Source organism: Toxotes jaculatrix, chromosome 19, assembly GCF_017976425.1.
Source record: "Toxotes jaculatrix isolate fToxJac2 chromosome 19, fToxJac2.pri, whole genome shotgun sequence".
Lineage (NCBI taxonomy): Eukaryota > Metazoa > Chordata > Actinopteri > Toxotidae > Toxotes > Toxotes jaculatrix.
In genome coordinates this window covers 4,816,544-4,840,580 of record NC_054412.1, presented here as the reverse complement: position 1 = coordinate 4,840,580, position 24,037 = coordinate 4,816,544, and the positions used below count along the sequence as shown (strand labels likewise).

General features: G+C 39.8%; 1 protein-coding gene across 4 annotated transcripts in view; it reads right to left on the bottom strand.

Moving 5' to 3' along the window:
• The window catches only part of ryr3 (ryanodine receptor 3), a 115,927-nt gene that overhangs the window by 24,179 nt on the left and 67,711 nt on the right, over positions 1–24,037 (bottom strand). For 2 of the 4 annotated variants that reach the window (XM_041064031.1, XM_041064034.1), the window contains 44 exons: positions 23,684–23,746; positions 23,472–23,547; positions 23,212–23,335; positions 22,982–23,097; positions 22,808–22,875; positions 22,579–22,700; positions 22,329–22,378; positions 22,179–22,239; positions 21,810–22,048; positions 21,618–21,699; positions 20,857–20,987; positions 20,595–20,713; positions 19,921–20,119; positions 19,306–19,400; positions 18,976–19,121; positions 18,701–18,788; positions 18,489–18,581; positions 17,156–17,323; positions 16,463–16,522; positions 16,209–16,343; positions 15,967–16,079; positions 14,681–14,777; positions 13,539–13,651; positions 13,331–13,382; positions 13,179–13,235; positions 12,976–13,075; positions 12,705–12,784; positions 12,484–12,560; positions 12,317–12,390; positions 11,289–11,303; positions 10,324–10,404; positions 10,105–10,193; positions 9,863–9,991; positions 9,646–9,750; positions 9,429–9,510; positions 7,947–9,232; positions 7,777–7,829; positions 7,536–7,698; positions 7,298–7,384; positions 6,835–7,038; positions 6,584–6,714; positions 5,672–5,714; positions 5,314–5,441; positions 4,024–4,084 (listed from right to left, as the gene is read on the bottom strand). In XM_041064031.1, coding sequence (XP_040919965.1) covers positions 4,024–4,084; positions 5,314–5,441; positions 5,672–5,714; positions 6,584–6,714; positions 6,835–7,038; positions 7,298–7,384; positions 7,536–7,698; positions 7,777–7,829; positions 7,947–9,232; positions 9,429–9,510; positions 9,646–9,750; positions 9,863–9,991; positions 10,105–10,193; positions 10,324–10,404; positions 11,289–11,303; positions 12,317–12,390; positions 12,484–12,560; positions 12,705–12,784; positions 12,976–13,075; positions 13,179–13,235; positions 13,331–13,382; positions 13,539–13,651; positions 14,681–14,777; positions 15,967–16,079; positions 16,209–16,343; positions 16,463–16,522; positions 17,156–17,323; positions 18,489–18,581; positions 18,701–18,788; positions 18,976–19,121; positions 19,306–19,400; positions 19,921–20,119; positions 20,595–20,713; positions 20,857–20,987; positions 21,618–21,699; positions 21,810–22,048; positions 22,179–22,239; positions 22,329–22,378; positions 22,579–22,700; positions 22,808–22,875; positions 22,982–23,097; positions 23,212–23,335; positions 23,472–23,547; positions 23,684–23,746 — 5,655 coding nt within the window. The remainder of the gene's footprint in view (positions 1–4,023; positions 4,085–5,313; positions 5,442–5,671; positions 5,715–6,583; positions 6,715–6,834; positions 7,039–7,297; positions 7,385–7,535; positions 7,699–7,776; positions 7,830–7,946; positions 9,233–9,428; positions 9,511–9,645; positions 9,751–9,862; positions 9,992–10,104; positions 10,194–10,323; positions 10,405–11,288; positions 11,304–12,316; positions 12,391–12,483; positions 12,561–12,704; positions 12,785–12,975; positions 13,076–13,178; positions 13,236–13,330; positions 13,383–13,538; positions 13,652–14,680; positions 14,778–15,966; positions 16,080–16,208; positions 16,344–16,462; positions 16,523–17,155; positions 17,324–18,488; positions 18,582–18,700; positions 18,789–18,975; positions 19,122–19,305; positions 19,401–19,920; positions 20,120–20,594; positions 20,714–20,856; positions 20,988–21,617; positions 21,700–21,809; positions 22,049–22,178; positions 22,240–22,328; positions 22,379–22,578; positions 22,701–22,807; positions 22,876–22,981; positions 23,098–23,211; positions 23,336–23,471; positions 23,548–23,683; positions 23,747–24,037) is intronic. The other 2 variants (XM_041064032.1, XM_041064035.1) reach the window with 1 other exon arrangement.

The following is a 24,037-nucleotide window of genomic DNA, read 5'->3' as shown; positions in this document are numbered from 1 at the left end:
ACTATACTATGACGTTTTTTATGACATTTTGAGGTCAAAAATTTTTTTGACTTTTTTTGCCCGAAAAAAACGCCTTACTATACTATGACGTTTTTTATGACATTTTGAGGTCAAAAAATTTTTTGACTTTTTTTGACCAATTTTGACGCCTTACTATACTATGACGTTTTTTATGACATTTTGAGGGCAAAAATTTTTTTGACTTTTTTTGACCAATTTTGACGCCTTACTATACTATGACGTTTTTTATGACATTTTGAGGTCAAAAAAATTTTTGACTTTTTTTGCCCGAAAAAAACGCCTTACTATACTATGACGTTTTTTATGACATTTTGAGGTCAAAAATTTTTTTGACTTTTTTTGCCCGATTTTGACGCCTTACTATACTATGACGTTTTTTATGACATTTTGAGGTCAAAAATTTTTTTGACTTTTTTTGACCAATTTTGACGCCTTACTATACTATGACGTTTTTTATGACATTTTGAGGTCAAAAAATTTTTGACTTTTTTTGCCCGAAAAAAACGCCTTACTATACTATGATGTTTTTTATGACATTTTGAGGTCAAAAATTTTTTTGACTTTTTTTGACCGAAAAAAACGCCTTACTATACTATGATGTTTTTTATGACATTTTGAGGTCAAAAATTTTTTTGACTTTTTTTGCCCGATTTTGACGCCTTACTATACTATGACGTTTTTTATGACATTTTGAGGTCAAAAAATTTTTTGACTTTTTTTGCCCGAAAAAAACGCCTTACTATACTATGACGTTTTTTATGACATTTTGAGGTCAAAAATTTTTTTGACTTTTTTTGCCCGATTTTGACGCCTTACTATACTATGACGTTTTTTATGACATTTTGAGGTCAAAAATTTTTTTGACTTTTTTTGACCTATTTTGACGCCTTACTATACTATGACGTTTTTTATGACATTTTGAGGTCAAAAAAATTTTTGACTTTTTTTGCCCGAAAAAAAACGCCTTACTATACTATGACGTTTTTTATGACATTTTGAGGTCAAAAATTTTTTTGACTTTTTTTAACCAATTTTGACGCCTTACTATACTATGACGTTTTTTATGACATTTTGAGGTCAAAAATTTTTTTGACTTTTTTTGACCAATTTTGACGCCTTACTATACTATGACGTTTTTATGACATTTTGAGGTCAAAAAAATTTTTGACTTTTTTTGACCGAAAAAAACGCCTTACTATACTATGACGTTTTTTATGATATCTTGAGGTCAAAAATTTTTTTGACTTTTTTTGCCCGAAAAAAACGCGTTACAATACTATGATGTTTTTTATGACATTTTGAGGTCAAAAAAAATTTTGACTTTTTTTGACCGAAAAAAACGCCTTACTATACTATGACGTTTTTTATTACATCTTGAGGTCAAAAAAATTTTTGACTTTTTTTGCCCGAAAAAAACGCCTTACTATACTATGACGTTTTTTATGACATTTTGAGGTCAAAAAATTTTTTGACTTTTTTTGACCAATTTTGACGCCTTACTATACTATGACGTTTTTTATGACATTTTGAGGTCAAAAATTTTTTTGACTTTTTTTGACCGATTTTGACGCCTTACTATACTATGACGTTTTTTATGACATTTTGAGGTCAAAAAATTTTTTGACTTTTTTTGCCCGAAAAAAACGCCTTACTATACTATGATGTTTTTTATGACATTTTGAGGTCAAAAATTTTTTTGACTTTTTTTGACCGAAAAAAACGCCTTACTATACTATGATGTTTTTTATGACATTTTGAGGTCAAAAATTTTTTTGACTTTTTTTGCCCGATTTTGACGCCTTACTATACTATGACGTTTTTTATGACATTTTGAGGTCAAAAAATTTTTTGACTTTTTTTGCCCGAAAAAAACGCCTTACTATACTATGACGTTTTTTATGACATTTTGAGGTCAAAAATTTTTTTGACTTTTTTTGCCCGATTTTGACGCCTTACTATACTATGACGTTTTTTATGACATTTTGAGGTCAAAAATTTTTTTGACTTTTTTAGCCCGAAAAAAACGCCTTACTATACTATGACGTTTTTTATGACATTTTGAGGTCAAAATTTTTTTTGACTTTTGTTGACCGATTTTGACGCCTTACTATACTATGACGTTTTTTATTATATCTTGAGGTCAAAAAAATTTTTGACTTTTTTTGCCCGAAAAAAACGCCTTACTATACTATGACGTTTTTTATGACATTTTGAGGTCAAAAATTTTTTTGACTTTTTTTGACCAATTTTGACGCCTTACTATACTATGACGTTTTTTATGATATTTTGAGGTCAAAAAAATTTTTGACTTTTTTTGCCCGAAAAAAAACGCCTTACTATACTATGACGTTTTTTATGACATTTTGAGGTCAAAAAATTTTTTGACTTTTTTTGACCGAAAAAAACGCCTTACTATACTATGACGTTTTTTATTATATCTTGAGGTCAAAAAATTTTTTGACTTTTTTTGCCCGAAAAAAACGCCTTACTATACTATGACGTTTTTTATGACATTTTGAGGTCAAAAAATTTTTTGACTTTTTTTGACCGAAAAAAACGCCTTACTATACTATGACGTTTTTTATGACATTTTGAGGTCAAAAAAATTTTTTGACTTTTTTTGCCCGAAAAAAACGCGTTACAATACTATGATGTTTTTTATGACATTTTGAGGTCAAAAAAAATTTTGACTTTTTTTGACCGAAAAAAACGCCTTACTATACTATGACGTTTTTTATGACATTTTGAGGTCAAAAATTTTTTTGACTTTTTTTGCCCGATTTTGACGCCTTACTATACTATGACGTTTTTTATGACATTTTGAGGTCAAAAAAATTTTTTGACTTTTTTTGACCAATTTTGACGCCTTACTATACTATGACGTTTTTTATGACATTTTGAGGTCAAAAAATTTTTTGACTTTTTTTGACTGAAAAAAACGCCTTACTATACTATGACGTTTTTTATGACATTTTGAGGTCAAAATTTTTTTTGACTTTTTTTGACCGATTTTGACGCCTTACTATACTATGACGTTTTTTATGACATTTTGAGGTCAAAAATTTTTTTGACTTTTTTTGCCCGAAAAAAACGCCTTACTATACTATGACGTTTTTTATGACATTTTGAGGTCAAAAATTTTTTTGACTTTTTTTGACCGATTTTGATGCCTCACTATACTATGACGTTTTTATGACATTTTGAGGTCAAAAAATTTTTGACTTTTTTTGACCGATTTTGACGCCTTACTATACTATGACGTTTTTTATGACATTTTGAGGTCAAAATTTTTTTTGACTTTTTTTGACCGATTTTGACGCCTTACTATATTATGACGTTTTTTATGACATTTTGAGGTCAAAATTTTTTTTGACTTTTTTTGACCGATTTTGACGCCTTACTATACTATGACATTTTTTATGACTTTTTGAGGTCTTTCTAAAATATGACTTTTTTGGGCATATTTTGACGCCTTACTATATTATGAGTTTTTTTTATGACTTTTTGAGGTCTTTGTAACATATGACTTTTTTGGGCATATTTTGATGCTTTACGGCCGTATGTCATATTTTTTGACTTTTTGAGGTCTTATTAAAATATGACTTTTTTGGGCATATTTTGACACCTTACAGCTGTATGTCGTATTTTATGACTTTTTGAGGTCTTACTAAAATATGACTTTTTTGGGCATATTTTGATGCCTTACGGTCGTATGTCATATTTTATGACTTTTTGAGGTCTTAAATATTAAAATATGACTTTATGGGCATATTTTGGCGCCTTGCTTTACTATGTCGTTTTTTATGACATTTTGAGGTCATACTAAAGTATGACTTTTTTGGGCCCATTAACAATCTGGGGGTTGCTACAACGTATATAATGTATCTTTATTTTTTATTCTTCATATTTTATATATCTTTTTACTCTTAATTTTTATTGTTTCTGTTAATAATTGCACACTGGTCTCTTATTTTTTTCACCACCCCTATTGAGTAAACTTACATTGTCAGTCAAAACCACGCCCAGTTTCCAGATGTGGTACTTTGTGTCAATGGAGCTCAGCCTGTCAATGAGAAAACATACAAAAAAACATGTAAACATCCAAAAACAACTATAGATATAGTAGAAATTCTGAGGAATATAAGATGAATCTCAATCATTTCATCCATGTCAATGTTAATTATTCGGCTTGATTTTTATTCCTGAAACCAGCAGCACTAGTTTTAGACATGTTTAGGTTAGGTAATGCTCAGTCTTGGACTAATGTAAAAGCCCTTTGAGTACAATTTTTAAACAATCCCAGATGACCCATTACAGTGGTTGTAAATAGAGGAGCTCATCAGTAGGGCTGGGTATCCTTCAAAAAATTTTGATACCGATACCTTGCCTTTGCAAGGAAAAATGCACATTACACATAACTTTGAAAAACTTTGGTTTTATTTTTCAGTTTCTGCCCTTTTTCATTCATACATGCATGGAAAACGTGAAAAGTAAAAAGAGAAACAAGTACAACGTAACAAATGTAACCAACACAATGAACCAGTGCAAATAGTTTTCAGTGCAAAATTAACAGTTTCAAGTCAGTATATTATGCTTACTGCAGCATACCATTATATAAATCAGCAAGTCTTTATAAAAAATCAGCATGTCTGCTTTTTCAGGTGTCAGACAAGCTCACTCCAGGCTAATAGTGTCCCTAGCAGTAGAAATTTTACGTTCTGAGGATGTGGATGTTGCTTGCATACAGAGATAACTTGTTGCCAAGCCAGAAAGCATTGGCAGAGTGTCTTTCATGCCTATACATATTTTGCATTATGCACTGTTAGCATCAATGCTGCTAAAATGGAGCCACACTCTAAATCTTTTCCACATTTTACAAGGATTTTGTGGGCGTGGCATAAACTAGTGTTTTTCCTGGATGACTGGGCACAGCCAATCACCAGCACTTTTGAGTTTGACACGTCAAACATGCTGCAAGCTTATTGACTCACTGACGTTTACAAGATTAACCCATTTGGTATCGAACTAAATTAAATTTTTTTGATACCCGATTATATCCAGCCAGCTCGGTCGTTACCTTAGGAAGTATTGAATTCGATACCCAGCCCTACTCATCAGTCCCAGTAAATCAATGATTTCTTGGGTTAGTGCTAAAATTTCTGTCTTTTAACACACTTTTTTTTAAACCTGTTCTTGTTAAGCTACAAGAGTCTAAAACTCTCCCTGCGTGCAAACACATAGTAAATGCAGCCTTTGAAAAGGGTTAGGGGGAAACAAGAACTGAGTTCTCACCAGGAGAGCAGTGAGGCTTCCTTCTCAACAGTCTCCACTGTGGGGTCAAAGTCGAGAGCGCTCTTATCCAGGCCCAAGAGCTCAGCAATGCGTTCGGCTCCATACAGATCACCGTATTTGTTGATCACCTACACACACACACACACACACACACACACAGCAGCAGTAAAGAAGAGTAAAAGAAGAAGAGTAATATTTAAAAGTTCATGCATTTTCCAGAGCATCAGCAGGAAAATGAGGCATGATCAGCTGTAACTATTTTGTCAGCACTGAGGGACCCAAATAACATGCACAAGCCCATCGATACAGGTCAGTTACAATACTTGATAAATATGGTGTCAGCTTCTCAGATACTCACCTTGCGCTTGATAAACTTGTCCCAGTAGTTGCTGGGGAAAGACCTGTAATGGAATGTGGATTTAGGACTTAGTTCAGCTGTGGTAATTAAAAATAATAAAAAATAATAATAATAAAAATAAATAATAATAATAAAAATAAATAAATTGATAAAGTACATCTGTTGTTTTATGCTTCAGGCCTCAACAGCAACAAAGTTTGGATGTAATGCGTTTCATAATGTATAGTTGCTACTCAAACTTTATCTAATGACTATTTTCATTACTGACTGATTTTTATTAACTTTTTTTTTAAAAATAAATTGGCTGTTGCACCTGTGATATGAGTTAGTCTGAAAGAAGACCATGCTGAACACTCTGTGTCCGTTGAAGAGATATTACCTTTCACTACGGGATGCAAGGTCATGGAAAGTCTAGTGATTCTCCTTTATTTAGTCTGTCCCTTACGGGTAGCTAACACTGACACACAGCTGTCTGCAGATATCAGGCTGATGTCTTGACACAAACAGAGCAGATGAATTAGTGAACAGACTTTCAGTTTCTGTCCTGTCTGTGCTTAAAGTCATCATTAGAAAGGATGTTTGTGCTCAGGAGAAGCATCTGCTACCATCAGTTCATGTGTAGTTGAGACAGCATTTATTTTTTAAAAATGTGAATAATGATGATGCCCTTTTAAGCGGTGCAGGTTTTGATTATTCTTGCTCAACTGTTTCGCACATGTAGGCATAAAAAATATGGAGGTATCGTGTTTTAGTTCTTTTGCATTTGCAAACGAGTAAGTGTTGCGTAAGATAATCTGCGTTGGTAAGGAAAAAATAAATCGTACTTTCCTTACATTTTAAAAAATGTTTAGTGATCCAGGTAAATCATTTAGACGGTGAGACTAATGTTAATGGGAGCTGTGAACGACTCACGGGGTGTTGATGACGAGTCGATCCCACTGTCCTTTAATGTCATCGTCAGACGGCTGCTCAGTAATGTACAGACCATCAAATTCAAGCTTCCTGGCAATCTCCTTCTCCCTCTTGAACACCACCAAGGGAACCTAAAAGCCAAAAATTAAACTATAACTTTAGTTACACAGTGGTATCATTTTCAATGAAATTATTCTCAGCTAAGTGAAGACAGACTGTTAAAGTAGTAACGGCATCATGAATGCACCCACCTTCAGACAGTAGTACCCAAGCACACAGAGCAGCGAGATGACAGTGTGGAAAACAGCTAAGAAGCGCAGCGTGGGTAACATGTAGCCGGTGCTCTCCTGAAGCACAAACTCATCCATGTCAAAAAGCGTGTTCTCATCAGCCTCCTCTTCGTCCTCACCCCAGCTGTTTTCATCGTCGATTTCTTCATCTGCTTCTCCAGTGACCTAAAGAGCAAAATATACCAAGTATACTAATAAGAAATCTGTGTCATCTGGAGAAGCATTTCCCTAAAATTTCAACACCCATAGTCCAAACATATTCAGTTTACTATCATCTATGACAGGAAAAGGATCAAATTCTCCCATTTGAGATGCTAGAAAAAGTAATGCTTGGTATTTTTGCTTTTAAAAAATGACTGAAATGCTTATTTGAAAATCGATTAATCCCCTAATCATTGCAGCTCTGCTTTGCTAACTGATTTACCTTGTAGAAGAGCAGAATGAAATTGATGGCAAAACACACAAACAGAGCCAGGAAGCGCATGTTGTAGAAGTTACGAGCCAGGTAGTTCTGTGAGGAAAATAACAGACCAACTGATGACTGCTCACATTTCAGAAACAATTATTAGAAAAAGGAATGAGTCCAAAAAAAACGATATTGAACATTTTGTGTCCAGCAAAGCCACAAACAGCTCAGCTGGAAGAGCTGTGTCGGGGCTCACCAGCGTCTTTGTCAGGTAGATGTCCAGAACAGCAAAGATACTGGACATGAAGGCAGGTGCCGCCTCTTTAGGCTGGCTCGATCTGGTCTTGGGCTTCTCCTCCGTCACTGGTTCCTTGGCCTCCTCCTCCTTTGGTTTATCCTCCTTCTCTTGGTTCTCTGTGCTGTATTAGTCATTGTAGTTATTACTTTAGAGTTCTTTTTATTCTGCAAGGTAATTATTTTTACTCAGCTTTACTTACTCTGCTTTTTCTGGTTCACTCTCGGGGGTTTCAACAGGCTTGGAAGCAGCTTTCTGCAAGAGAGTGATAACACATATCAATGAGCTGAGAGACTGAATCGCAGTGACAATGAAAAGCAGGAATCTACCGAGTTTAAAATCATTAATCATTACTGAATTTTGACTGCAAACCTTTTTGTGATCAGCAGTTGACGTTTCTGCACACAGCTCTGAAACATCGCCCAGGCCGGGTTCCACATGTTTCCCTCCTTCCTTTTTAGGCATCGTCAGCATCTCCAACATCAAGTCCACCTCTGCTATGTCCCCTGCTGGTGCCATGGCTATATCCAAGTTTCCTGTTGACTCTATGGCCTCCAATTTTTCTCCTTCTATCACATCTCCATGGATACCAAATTGGGTCGGGTCAGGCATGTTTCCAAGGATGTCTGTGACCTTCATGTTCTTGGCGCCCTCTACCAGGCCACCGCCAAACATGGAGGACCAAATGACGTGGAAGAAACCAAAGATGAGGCCGTAGATTCCCTTAAAGAAGCCGGTAAAGAGCATCCAGAAGAAGGAGAAGAAGCCTGTGATAATCTCCCTGATGCTCAGTTTCTTGACCTTCTTGAACTGCTTGCGTATGTTTTTAATAGATAAAATGTGTCGAACATGCGCAACCTTCTTCTTGACTGAGCAACACGCAGTGGTGAAGGCTGAGGCCGACTCTAAGGCGCCTCCTTCCTCTCCAGCCAGCTCGTCCAGGATGCTGTGTCCGTCCTCCTCTTCCTCCTCCTCAGGCTGTTCAACCATGTCAGGCTCAGAGATCTGTGAAGCCAGCTGCATCTCAAAGATGGTGTCCTCACAGAAATTCACAAACATTTCCATCTTCTCGCTCTCTCCGCCTTCATTGACCACATCAAAGATGAACTGACGCTTGGACTCTTTGACCTGCGGCTTCTCCCACTGTTCGCGGCTCGACTCGCTGATCTCAAAGTAAACCCTCTCGATACGCTTTGCACTGCCCATGATCTCAATACGACCCAGGTATGGTTCAAAGTAGCTGAGCACGCTCTCTGCCAGATCCAAGAAGGTGGCGAGTCGAGAGTCGTGCGGCATGTGTTCGGACAGGTTGGTCAGCAGCACTGCCACGTTGAAGCCGATATCTTTGGCCGGCTCATGGAACCGCTCCACAAACTCCTTGTAATTAAACATGTCGTTCTCATCCGCCTCTGCACACGAGAGCAGGAAATCAATCTCAGACTGGGTGTACTGCTTCTGACTCTCCATGGACTTCTGGAACTCCTTCTTTGAAATAATGCCTTTACACTCGGGGTCGTACTCCCTGAAGTTGTCAGAGGTCGTCAGATCCTTCAATTTGAGGAACATGTCGAAGAACTTGAGGATCATCTCCACATTGTTAGAAGACTCCACCAGAGTGTCGACCATCTGCTTTCCAATTGTTCCATTCACCACATTACCTGAGGAGGGAACAACATTTATTTCAGGAATAAAGTACAGACATAAAGTGTATCACGTAGCCCGTTAACTTTTACTTGAAAGAATATGGACATGTAATACCATCATCTCAGATATGTCAGGATGTTCAGCCAAAAATGATTTCTACCCTGTCTCTTGTAATTTCTTTGTCAGTGAGTGGCAGCTTCAGGCTCTTACCCTCAAGCAGAGACAGCAACATGACAACCATGTCCTTCTGTAAATCCATCAGCTCCTTCAACAGCTCAATCTGACTGGCATCCTAAAACCGAGACAAGAGACATTTTCCTATTGTTGCTTTTCTGCCCACATATACACCAATACAATATCTGTCTGTAACAGCTTGGCAGCTCCAGTTACTTCTTACTACCACTGTGTGTTCTAGTGTTCAGCGTACCTGAGATAGCTTCATTTGCATGTTGGCAAATACATGCAAGAAGCCCACGACTGCATCCCACAGTCTGCTGTGAGCGAGACTCTGCTGGTTCCCAATACACGGACCCTGAAAGAGGACACATAGGAAAGAGAGATGATGGGAAAGAGAGAGCACATAAAATATTTGATGAAAGGAACCAAGAGTCTTTATATTCCTGACTGAGGGCTCAGCTTCTTACCTGAATGTACTCAGTCAGTGAGTTGAAAATCTGCTTGGCTACAGATAAAGCTTTGGAGAAGTTGACTTTTCCAGTCTCATCAATGACATCTTTGCCAGAGTAGTACCAGTAGAAGTCGCTGATAGATTCCTGAGGAAGAGGATCATATAAGTAAACTGATGAAATAAACAACAGCATTGAGGGAGATAAAAAGAACAAAGACAGAGGGTGTCTATATTTTTGTGACTTTGTGTTTTACACACCTGAAGACGGAGCAGATAGTCAACTGTGCTGATAATGATGTTGACTGTGGTTGTGTTTCCAGTCTGGGTTCTCAGGAAGTTCTGGAAATCTGACAGAGACAAAAAAAAATTTTATCCTCAGTCTCACGTGAAACAGTGTACAAAATAAATTTATCCAAACAATGAGATGCTACTATTGATGAAAACGTGACTTTAAAATACACATGAATGCAACCTCACCTCCATTGTGCCCCTCACACAGAAGTTGCAAAAACCGGAACAGATCTTTAGTAAACTCATCATTCTGTAGCACCTTGGAGCCTTGACAGAGAGGACATATTGGTGAATACACCTGAAACCCCACACAGTGTAATTAAAGTCTATATTTACTCTACAGGAGGAGGTCTAATAATAAGTGAAACTCCCCTCAAAAACAATTAACATGAGGCAAGCAGGACAGGTTTCACGTTCAAAATGTTTTTGAAGTCCAGGGCCTTTAGATTGCAGGTTCAAAACTGAATCCAAAGTGCTTTTTGTAAAAATGCTCTTTCATTAAAACAACAGTGAAACACTAGGACATTTCCATAAGCTGGGAGAAGCCTGATAACTTTCACATGCAGGCCGGGATTGGGCCTGTTGTAGGATATCATTTCAGAAAGAAAAGCAGCGTGGACAGACGTGGTTACAGAATTCACTTTAAAGTTCAACCAGATAATTCAGTCAACAGATCTATACAGAATGAGCAAAAATAACATTTCTGTGAGCAGATAGAACCATGTGAAAGTTAAACATCTATATGGAAACCAGCTTTGTGAAATAGGCCCAAAATAAGTCCAAAGCAAGACAAAGCTTTGCTTAGGCTGTGGAAGAGTCCACAAACCTTCAGTCAAACCCTTGGGAGGTGGCACTGATAGCCTTAGAACGGAAGATTTGAGAATCAGTAATAGGATTTGCATTAGTAAATGTTAACATGAAGGGAATGGGAACAAATATCACACAAAAGTACAGGCAATGGATACTGAAGACCCAGTTTCTGTGTACACTCTAACAGTCTGCATGCACAGTGTGTCCCTACAGACGTCTGGGCATGGGGGAGGAAGGGGGCTTGGTACCAAATAAAGCAGGGAGTAATGGACCACAGATATGGAGGAGACATTCAAGGTGGAAGCATAGCCATATCAGGATGATCTAAATTTGCTATTTACCCCGCTGAGTGTGGACTGCCATCGATGGGATTTTAAAATGACAGGAAGGAGACAAACAATACACGAAGACATAAGCAAAAAGAGAGGACATTGAGTTACAATACGAAGAGATATGAATATATCGGCTACGAGTGAAAAACAAATTCATGCAGTTAAAAAAAAAAAAAAAAAACTGTTTTAGACGAGGGAAAATCATAGGTCTGGGTTGTGTCTATGTTGCGTCTAACAAGATGAGTATCAAATAAGAATTCTGTCATGGTGAAAAATTCATAACAATAACGGAGACACGAGTAGTAACAGTGAACTGTTAAACACAGAACTCGGTGGAAATGTTTAGCAGAGGGCTGAATGATGAAAAGACGGACATAGTTTGATGTGAAAAGCATCGGGTGAGAGTGTTTGTGTTGTAAGTTGGCGTGAGACGGAAGCTCTGGTATTAATGCCGAACCATGTCGTCTGTTACCGCATGTTTTGTATTTACTCTTCTCTACGGATGACTGGACATCTACCTCAGTGCCCCCAATATCACAAGCTGACAGAAGGCAAGTTTACTGTTTGCTAAACTCCTGGAATACATGATTGATAAGACAGTGTTTCGTAATATGTGAGGCTCATTCCTGCTTTGTTGACTAAAAACATGACATTAAACACCATGACACCACACTGACGACTTCAGTGATTTCAAGACTGCAGCGCAGGCAGCAAACTATTTGTATTAATCAAAATTCACAATGTAATTTTGATTGTTTTAGCTACCGAGTCCATACAAAGAGGGTTAATTAGGAACTAGCATTTAATAAGAGCCTTGAATGGACACCGGGGTTATACAGTTGTCATGGTTCAGCATTAGCTTAGTGAAGGGAAAAGGGCAGATTATTTTGTCGTCTTACGGTCAAGAATAAAATCAGGTGCTTCAACGGGCGTGAACAGAACTTCAGGACAAATTTGTGTCAAAAAAGTGGAGCTTAGAAGTCTAAGAAGAGAAAACAGGTAGAATCTCTCATCTAACAAGACATCTCTTCACTTACTTGAACCTTCCTCTGTCACCATGCCAAGACCTTCTGCTTTGTTCTGCCTCTCAAATGCATTCAAGTCCAGGACACTAAGGGAAATAAATTCATGAGTGAAATCAAAGCTCTTGATGTCTGCACAGATGTCCTGTCTTTTCGGCACAGACACAGTAATATCACAGTACCTGCAAGACTGCATCAGTCCTGAGAGACTCTTGAAAAACCCTGCGTCCCTTTTCTCTTTCAGGTAATCGAGCATTTTCTGCAATAAAAAGAGATGCATTAAACTTTCTCCTCCCAAAACCAGAAAACCAGCCGGTGAACATTATCTAGATAAAGTTGGTATTTTGGGGGAAAGAATTAGAAGGATGAGACGAATAAATAAATACTGAATTTTTCAGCTGACCTGCTGAACTTGCACGTTGCCTCCATTTAGGATGGAGATTCCCAGTTTGAGGGTGCAGGTCACCATGGGGCCTAGACGACCTGACGGCAGAAGAAGAAAACTGAGATAAAAGCTGCAAATCAAAAACTCAAGATACAAAGAAAGCAGGAGACAGGAGAAGGTTTGACTGACACTTTATTTTTATTATTATCAAAATATTTATTTTTAAAGTGAAGATTGGCTTTTTGTGTCATTCAGCTCACTGTCTATTCCATGTTTCCCACAGCATTACCTTTACTGGCGCTGATCATCTGCAGCACCATCTCTGCAGCCCCACGGGCGTGCAGCCTCGCCTGCTGATACAGGATCTTCTGCTTTTCCATCTCCTTTTCCTAAAACCCAGCACACATGCACAAACTCAGTAACCGCAACAGAGAGACATTTTTAACAGTGATTCACAGTCAATATCACAGGCCTATGAATGAACCCGAGTACCTCAAATGTCTTTTCTTTCCCTTCCTCCTCTTCTTCCTCCTCGTCCTCTGCACAGCTCTGAAGACACAGGTCAACTTTCAAAGCTCAAGTTTCATTTATCAAGAGTAGAGATTTACCAGAAGTATTAACTAAAAAACAGAAGAGTCCAATACCTTTGCCATCATGTCTGCATACGCAATATACAAAGGATCTTCTTCCAAGTGACTGAAAAAAAAAAATCAAGTCACATTGCATAACTGTTTGCATACCGCTGTACTGTTTTATTCTGTGACTGAAGAACGAGTTTCTTTAATTCAGAATTTAAAACGCATGCTCACTGTAACAGACTCACTCTCATGCTCAGTCATTTAACTCTCTCACCTTCTCTCTGTCAGAGCGTTGTGGCTGAAGTGGAGGATGAGCTGATGGAGAGGGTCGGGCTGGATCTCAGCCACCTCCTCTTCCTCCTCCTCCACAACCTTCATGGGGGTTTTCTGCAGGAATCCACAGGTGTGAACAGTGAGCTCTGCCCAAGTCTCTCATCCCGACACAGCTTCAACTCATCAACATTTTATTCATTTTCACAAACCCACGGACAATTGTACCCATTCACGCATTTCTCAAAAACACAGAAATGAGTCGTTAACATTCAGCTAGCATGCGGATGAGTTTACATCAGGTCCTGGTGATCCGTGGAGAGGACAGGACGAGGAAGTTGAGAGTGGATGATGAACAGTGTTGGAACCAGTTCTCCAATACATGCATGTTACAGCAAACAGATGCAAGCAGTAAGGCATTTGGTGATATGGTTCTGAACATGAAGAATGATCCTGGCAGTAAAGGAGCGTGACATTGAAGGACTATCACAACACAAACCTCCAAATCACAACTAATCTGACAATTGTAGAATAAAACTAACTAATAAAGATGATCTTCATCCCAACGAGGACAATAAATCTGCTAAAGCTGTCCTATAATCTTGTTCAATGGCACAGTTTGTGTCTTGATGAATTTCTGCACATCTGAATACAAAGATCTAATATGAAATGTGGTCTTCACATGACTACGCGAGCATGCCACTGACGTCACGGCCACAAAACGTACTGTAACGTGACCTTCACACTCACACTACAGACTTACAGAGTACAGCGAAAAGACAACTGATGGGTTGGATCCAGATCTGACAGCCAAACAGCTAGTGACAGTCTCCTACTGTAGTGAAAGGCCCTCCTTACCACTGCTGTCAGAAAGGCATAGCCTGCTTTTCTAGAGCTGTTAGCGCCGGAGCTGGCCCTGTGTCTCCTGAGTTGGTCATGCAGCCTCTGACCCCTGACGGATCTCTGTTTGAAGGGTTTTGCACGCCTAGAGCGGGGGCCCCTGGGTGCTCTGGGCGAGGTCCCCACCCGGGCTCGCTCCCAAGGCTCGACAGGCGCGGAGCTAAAGAAGCATTCGGCAGACAGGACTGGCAGAGGGGTGCCAACGCAGGGCACACGGGGCGAGGGCAAGGCGAGCCCAGTACTTACTGCCAGATCCTGAACTAGCTTCTCCTCAAAGGAGTACTCCTCTGCCTCTATCCAAAGTCTCTGATAGGCCGGGATGAAGAAGTTGATAGCGCGATGCCTGGGGAGGGGGGAGGTGGGGAGGAATGGAGGGGAGTGGGGAGGGAGGTACAGTGGCATTAGGGCGGGTTCTGGTGAGTTTTTGGAGGAGACAGGAAGGAGAGATGTATGGGGGAGGAGGGGGTTACAGGAAGTGCATTTCAGGCAGGGTGGTGATTGGTCAATGTGGGACCCACTGGCTCTTCTGACTGGTCACATTTGGTTACTTCGTAGTTATTTCCATCGGGTTTGTGAAATTCATTAGGAGCACTGAGGAGCATGCACACTTTAGGGGGGGTATGCAGTTTTCCAACACATCACTGGATGTGTGAACTTTTTTTTTATTATTTCTCATATTATTATTGTTATTATCACATTCACACACATTTTAATTGACAAAGATGTGTTGTAAAGCCGCATAACCTTTGGTAAAATGTCAGATAAAAAACAAATCTTTAAATCATCAATAATGGCCGGAAGCAAAAAGACATAAAACAACTTTTTATATCTTATTGTAACCAAACATAATGTTGTAAACCAACTAGCCAAGTTATCAAAGTCAAGATTGTATTTAATAGATTTCTGTCTGTCTTTCTTCTTCTTTCCTTTCTTCATTCCTTCCTTCAGGGTTCACCTGAAATGAAACAAGAGGCCTGCAGCTCACAGTTTGTTTCCACTTTCCAAATAAGTTTGTTTCCATCAATTCTTGGGCTCATTCTAGCTGACCAATCAGAATCAACAGTGCAGAAACAACTGGTTGCTAGGCAGAGATCGGTCCACAGCCTGGTGGATGAAGGGGGAGAGGTTGAACAGATGAAGCATTCGCCCCGTAGTTTCACTTTACCGTCAGCAGGGAGAACAGGCGGTCAAAGCTGGAGGCTTTGAATGCCCTTTCCAGCCAAACCTCCCGATAGCCATTCAGGAAGTAATTATTATTTTTGTATCTGAGGGAGGATGAGGTAGTGTTATGCAAAAAAAACAACACAGAGGAGAGAGTGTCATTAGGGAGGTGATGAGGGGTTTACATGGGCACACAATCAAGAAAGAAATACCCCACACCCCATGATTACTTGGTGATTTGCTTGTTATGTACGGTTAGACTGAGACAAAGCCAACGTCTTAACTGGGTTGTTTAAATAGTTAATGTCAATATTTAATTATTGACATTGTGTTATCAGTTCTAGGAGTGCGACGCTGTCAAAAACACTCACCTGGGTAGATTGTAGAGTGGAGCCATACGGAAACAAGCCACCACAGCACGCTTGCGCTGTTTGGACAGCAGCTTCTGCCACACACACTTCTTATTCCTCAGAGGCTGCTCCACCTAAGGGACAAGGAAACGACGACAGTTGGGAACAGTAGTGTAGTTTAATTTGGTATGATACTGTTTTGTATATTTTTCATGTTAAATGATGCACTGAGCTTAACACGAGAGATGAAATCAAAGTTTCACCTGCTCCAGGTGGAAAACTGCAGCAGAGATGCTCTGGACTCGGTCTACTGTGTGTTCTGGGTCTGCAGGCTCTTCACTCTTCACCACCACATCCTTGTACAGGTCCAGCTGCCACTGGACCGCTGGGTCATCAGACTACAACACAATCACAATCAAATCAATAAATACACTACAGCAAATTAAACTGAACATATCTGATAATACATTTACTGCTCCTGCTATCAGAATTGTATATGCACAGAACATAGTGTTACCTTGTCCTGGAGATGGAGATTCTGACGCAGGTGCTCCTTCACCTCATCATCTGTGTCTTTCTGTGAAGGGAAGGGCATTCATCATATCAGAGAAAAATTGCTATCCAGTGTTAATATACTACTGTTACATATTAAAAAGTAAAAGCAGCTATCACAATGGACTTTAATTGAAAAATACTTCCATTTATATTCAATAAATACTCTTTGCTTACTGCACCAAAAAATGAATTTTAAGTCAGTAGAGGAGTCTTAATTTATTTTAGCTCTTTCTGGATAACACCTAACACATCAAAATGGAAGCTGAGGTCTCTGCAACCCAAACAGTGTGGTCATAAAAGAAACTTTAGTCGTGGTAGGGTGATTAAACTGCTGATAAAACATACCATAAAGACAGCAGGTAATGCTGTGGGTTTAAGAAGAGCCACAGCTTAATAATTCTGATCAAGAGGCACCACTTTTTAGAGCCTCAACTCCCACCTTCATTAAAATTATCTATCAGTGAATCAAATTATAAGACATAGAATAATATAAGATAAGGTTGAATATGAGGTCCCGTAATAAGAGAAAGATAACACGTACATGTTTGACCTCCTGCACAGAAAAAGTTAACCTAAAATATAAATGATCAGTATGTAGTTAAAAAACTGAAGAAACACAAAAACCTTTCTACCAGGTCACATTTTATCAGCTTACCAGGCTGTAGCGTATCTTGGCCAAAGAGATGAGCTCCTGGTCACCTGGGGTGCACATGTTGAGGCCGATGGGCAGCATCTTCTTCAAGGCAGCGACAATCAGAGAGGTCTGGATGGAGTAGTATTCACCACGACGACGCTTGTGTTTCCTCTCCTGGTCACCACCTGACTACAGAGAGACACAACAAAAGTTTATTCATTATCACTTTACACACACTACATTATCCAGAAACTGTCCAAACAAATGCTGATTGACAAATGCTGTTTAAAAAAAACAACTAATCTCTATGATAAGACTGTGCTGTCAGGCGCAGGAAGTGTGCTTCACCCTAAAAACATTGATTAAGATGAATCACATACTAGGGACCCAAACTGCTTCAACATAAATCAGTTAACAAGCAGAGTCCTCCAGGATCAAGAGCTGAGGAGATTTTTCTCCACTGTGAGCGATCATGTCAAAATACCCCAAGAGTGCAAATAAATAAACTGTCCGGCTCTGCCAAAACAAATAAACTACAAAGTCTCACAGTGACAGCCAGTTGAGCGGCTGCTGGACCAAACACTGTCAACACCGGATATATCACCTGACTTTAATATGACAAATATCCCCATGAAATGTCATATGTCGTAAACCCTCGACATAGAGGACGTGAACTCATACTGTTGATTTGTAGAACATCTAACATCTGCATATTCGACTTGTTCAGCCCATGTCAAGGAACTGATTAAAAAGTGCTTATAAGGAGTTTCCCTTTCGTCAGCAGAGTTTCTGAAATACAGCACCAGAAACTGGAACACTTGGGGATCCCGTCAGAAAGAATTTGGGCTGTGCTTTTCCAAAGTGCTGACATAGTGAACCGGAGAGCAGGAGAGAAGTGAGCAAAGTCCAAATTAAACCCAGAGAGGACTGAGATGTACTCTGCTCTATCTCCTGAGTTCATTACATCAGGACAGATTTTGTCCAGAATGAACAGGTCAATTTCCAAAGGCAAAGAGTTATTCTTGGAAGACCTGTGTGTTAAGTGTTAACTCCAAAAACATTTCAGGTCAGAGCTTGAGGAGAAAAATTCCTCAATGTGTGAGTATTTGAGGCAGCAGGATGGTGTTGTATGTGGGATTTATTCAAAATAAACTACAGTTTATGAAAAAACAACAACAACAACAGTGCATCACTGTGGCTCAATTTGCTTTTTTTATGTGTTTTTGGACAACAATAGAGCTATATCCTTAAATCCATATATTGGTCTTTTTATGGGATTTATTTGTCAATAAAAAAAATTTGAAAATATCTAAAATTTTGTAATTTTGCATTCACCCACATCCTATGTCTTTACCTTGGACATCTTTGTCTGGCCCTCTCCAGTCAGGAAGCCCAAATTGTTGATCTCATTCTGAACCACAAAGTTTTGCTCCTCACGCTTAAAGTTCTGCATTGGGAGCATTGACAAAGAAAAGAGGTTAATCAGGAAATAAATCTTCAAGACCAATATCCTCCCATCAAATGCAATACTGTGATATAAAAACTAGATTAAACAGTGAAACGTACATGGGACTTGCACCAGAGGATAAAGATCTCAGCCACCATCCTGAAGAGCTCAGTGGAGTCAGCATCAGGCTCCTTCAGCCACCTAGACCTAGAGTGGAGGAGAGACAAACCAAGGACGACTGAGTTCAAATGTGTCACGTTACATCTGTGAAGGAAATAGACAATAAAGAAACTCCAACTCCATCCAGTATTTTCTAGTATTTTCATGACACTGGACACTAGACAAACTAATGAACACAAATCAAAATCATTCTGAGTGAACATGCGTGTCATACCTGTTGTTATCCACATAACGGATGAGCATGGGGTAGAAAGCATAGAGGTCCCTGCAAAGCACAGCAAACTCATCCAGGATCAGCAGCTCGGCCTCCTGGTTGTCACCTTTGCTGTCGGCTTTCAGCAGCTCCTCTTCAGCCACAACCTACGTTTGCAGCACATCGACAGCTTTACTGTGGCAGTTCATTAGATTTAAATGTCCGCACACACGACACCTTCACAAGCCCATGGTGATAATCTCATCTCTGCTCTGTCTTTCAGCAAGTGGAAAGTGGATGCAAAAAGTCAAAACTGTAATAACACGTACAGTATATATGTTCAGTTCTCACCTTCACCGTCTTCTTCTTTAGTTTGTCCAGTGTGGGCAGGAAGTGGGTTCTCAGCAGATCTGCTCCAGCCTTGCAGATGATTGGCTGAGAGTAGACTGGAAAGGGAGACAATGAAAAATATATTCTAGACAGACTTTCAATAATAAATCAGGTGCCTGGAAGGATCTGCAGAAAACACAGACACCAAAGTTTTCTCTGTGTCCGTGTATATTACTGGATTTTGCAATCAGCTGTCACAATCAGTAAATATGTTAGAAAACAATATTGATATGTGGTTTTAAAAAGTGTGTGAGTGTGCCTCAGGCTATGTGCTCCCTTAGCAGCCAAAGTTATTGCCTTTCTTGAACTCCCACTGAGGAATGTGCACTGAAAATGCAAATGTATTATTATTAGGTTCCCACATGGGTTCCCTCGCTTAAAAAGAGTTTTTATAATCATGCTAAAGTGTTTCTTTGACCTTAAATTTGAGGGATAAAGAGGGTAGTTTCTACCTCAGTGTAGAAAAACAGGACCTCATGCAAAGTTCATGTATATTCCTGTAAAGTGATCAATTCATTACAATCCCCAAATCTGGAAAAAACACAATTTTCTAACAGCGGTGAGGCCGTCACTTACCTGCAATCCTCTTCATCCATGGTGCGTCATCAATGCCCAGGTTGTTGTTGAGGATCTTGAGGATATTTCCCAGGATGATGCTGAGGTGTTCAGAGGTCACCATGGTGCAGCACTCGGCACCTGGAGGTGAGTTCTCCGGGCCTTTCTCCCACCAGTAAGAGAGATAGTTACACAGCATGGGGAAGATCACCTCAATAACCTGCACGACAGATGGGCTGAAGGTTAAATGTCTGGATGATAGAAGAGGCAATCAAGAACACTACTAAATCTACAAATAAATGCAAAATGGAGTTTTGGAGTGCAGCCATAATGTATTCCAGCTCCATGTGCACATATTAAAGTGTTTACTGTGTCTCTTAAATTTCTACAGCTGCACCACGAGTAGAAAATAAAAGCTGTAAACCTTTACATGGCGTACCTCAGGGATTTAGTATTGCACATGCATTAAGTTGGGCAAATTGCAAGAGACAGTTTTTAAAAGGTCAAAACTGACGGAGCAGAGGCTGAGATATCCTGACCTTAGTCCCTACTATGGGCCAAGTACTAAAAACACTGGAACCTACACATCCAGCAATCCAAGTAGCAGATAATACGGTGAACCACATTTGTTTGTCCAAACACCTCAGAAACGCAGCAGTCTGTATACATTAAAATATCCCATCAGCCCCTCAGACCTGTGGCATGTCACTGTAGCGAGCACCAGACTCCGAGAGATCATTGACATCTTTCAGGAGTCTGTCAAGACGAGGCATCTCTGGACACATCTCCTCCACCGTGTCCGGCATACTGAGAACTAGGAAAGAAAGTCATCGTGATTAGACACAAAGACTAAGGATTCCTTAGAAATGTGGATTTTGAAAAGGGGAAAGAAGCTAAAACTACATTTACAGCATAATGACAATCAAAATTTTAAGGGGGGCTCAGGCGGAAACTCACTGGCTCTCTCTCTGGGGGTCTTGGTGTTGAAGACAGAGAGTGGATTGTGGGCATTTAGGTGGGGCTCCAGGAAGGCCACAGGCATGGCCCCCACCAAGGTCGCCAGGCTCTCCCCCAGTGCAGGAAGATGCCTGAATTTTTAAATAAGAAATAATATTTGTATCTATATATGAGAGAAAATAAGCACACCAACAAGAAAGTGTTGCAACATACAACATCTGAGCTCAAGCTCAAGGTGAGAACATTTCTCTTCCGCAACAATTTTGGGATGCTTTAAGGCTGTGAAACAGCCGGTTAGGGAATAATCGCACAAAATTGCGGTTTTAAAGAAAGCCATCACACGGCACTCAGTGTTTCTGCTGTGTCTTCTCCCCTGAGCCATGAAATCGTTTTCTTTTAACAGATTTTCATATATATACATGCAGCTGGTATCTTGTCTGGCCAAAGTCCAAACCTGTCTTCAGTACATGAGCTACTATAAATCATCCTAAAAGCCTTGAGTTTATTTGTCACAAACATGAGTTAATGAAAAATATCACCAGCCATATTCTAATTAACTGTGACAAGCATAATCTAGCTTATGAATTGCTATTTCACAGTTCCTTGATGCTAAGTCTCATAGAACATGGAAATGATGGCATGCATTCATCGTTACCAGGGATTCTTAAACTTAATGATCAAACATACAGTGCTGCTCATGTGTAGAAGAAAAGCCATTTCACATCCTGGTGCAAACTTTAAAATAAAGTTTGGCCTCCTACCTCTCCACAAAGACGTTCTTTCCTGTTCCCAGAGAGTAGAAACACATCAGGATTCGGTAGCAGGACAGCTGCACGTCATCCACTGAAAAAAAGCCAAAACCATGTGATGGTGGGTATGTCTCTGAGGGTTTCTACAAGATAAAACTGTCTCTTTTGAATTCCAGCGGTGTGTGTATGGAAATACAAACTCACACAGAAGGTCCAATCCAAAATCATGTGTCCTTATATGGTCAAACAGGGCAGTGAGGATGGGCAGCAGGGCCACGGTCACATAGTTGATGCTCTGGCTGACACTCTTCATCTGGGCACGGGACTGCATGAACTTCCCCAGTTTCAGCATCTCCAGCAGCTTCTCCAAGTCCTCCGCCGCGTTCTCAAAGAAGGTCCTAAACCCAGCTTTGACCAGCTCCGCGCCAGACTTCATCACCGTTCTGAGAAAGGGGAGGGAGCACAACGGCTAATGTGTATACAAAAGAGCCATTTCAATTTGTAAAGTCTTGTTCATTGTAGAGGCGGCAACAGAAATGTCTGCTTGATTGAGTACTAATGACTTTTCCTTACCTGGTGTCAAGGGAGTGCGTGAGGATGTGCAGACAGCTCACCATCATTGCTGAGTCACTCCCTGTGAGAGAGACATTTACCGTAAATACATGAAGAGATTCAAAGCGAAGGGGCACACGAGCACAAAGACAGAGGCGATGCCAGCCTTACCAAAGAGAGAAATCCTGTGTCTGACAAGAGCTGCTAGCTTACAGAACAGGCTGGAAAACAAAGAAAGTAAGAAAAGAATTGAACAAAAAGTTCCAGAGAGAACAAAGAGGAGCTGGGAAAAAAAAGCGAAGCACAGGGAAGGAAAGGTTTGATGAAGATATGAAACAGGGATTATTCTGATGCACTTTTCTCTGAGATAAAGGGGAGGACATTATACATAGAGTAAGAAAACCCTCTGATTGCACAGTACCTGGTCACCATCTCCTTCTCTTTGTTGGAGGCACAGCCGCAGCTGCTCAGGTTCTTGCTGGGCGTGGACAGGAAGTAGAGACAGTGGTTCTTAAAAGTCTGATCTGTCAGAGGAAGCAACACCTGGAGAGAGGAAAAGCAGCTCTCAGACTAAAAACCTCTACAAACTAAAGTAAATTCATCAATATATCACTGGCTCATTTGCAAGAAGTGTTAATGGGCTTCCAGACCTTGGCAAAGAACTTAATTTCCTGGTCATGAGGTGATTTGTCCGTCTTCCCACTGGTGGCCATGGCCTCTGGATTAACAGCAAAGTTGAGTGGCAAGGTCAGTGTCATGGAAGACTTCTGAATCAATGTACAGGACCCTCTTAGTACTCAGTGTTTCAAATGTCAAGCACTCACCAAGGTGAGCAATAAACTCCTGGGCAGAGTCGATGTATTTGAGGAGCCTCTTGAGGAACTTGAAGGAAAAACGCTTCTCCATGGATGACGACTCCTGCTCCATGTCCTTCAGACCTCTGTGAGATAAGGTCAGAAATGATAGTGCTAGTTATGTGGCAAATGTCACAACATTATATAACCTTATTTTCACTTATTTCCACATTAAAGGACACGTGGGAGTGAAAAGAGACCTTGTGATAGCATAGCCACTGATCTGCAGAAACTTGAAGAGCTCCTGGGCCTTCTCCCTGTCTCTGTACTTCTCTTTAGCTGTCAGGGTGTCATAGGGAACCAGCAGCGGGTGGGTCCCTCCTCCTGGTAGGTCAAATGAAATTTAACAAGTCATTTCACATACATTTTACACAAATCACTGATCATTAATTACTCTAGCTCAAATGACTCTCTCTTCCAGGATGGAGTGAAGCACATAACTGTGTTTTTATTCGCACACCTTTGCTAACGAGTTCAGTTTTCTTCTTCTTGGCCCAGATGTTGTGGTAATTTTCTGCAACCACTTCCACCATGCCCTGCAAAAACAGCACAATTATCAAAGTGCCATTTCTTACTCTTTCCTACGTTTTGTATTTCAGACACTGAAAACTATCTCCTGTGGTCCGGCACTGACTTAGAGCAACAATTGTAAAGAGTCAAATGAAAACCAACCTGTAACTCTCTAGACAAAGTGACATTATGCAGGTCCATCGGAGCAGGACTGAATCCATTAACCTACAGAGTCAGAAAGAGAAAATCTAAGCATAGAACATACCTGAAAATATTAAAACGAAAAGATTTCTCAGATTTCTATTGATGATAATATTTTTACTTATTAACATAACATTACATTTCTTGCAACACACACTGGAAGTTGACGGCAAAGAGTGATATGTTCCATTTTAACACATGCAACCTGATTTCTGAGCTGCCTGTGACGCTGAAAACACACTCAGCAATATCCTTTGTTGAGTTAAAAATGCAGCAGCTTCTCTTCAGTATGAAACGGCCAGAGTGATTACAGAA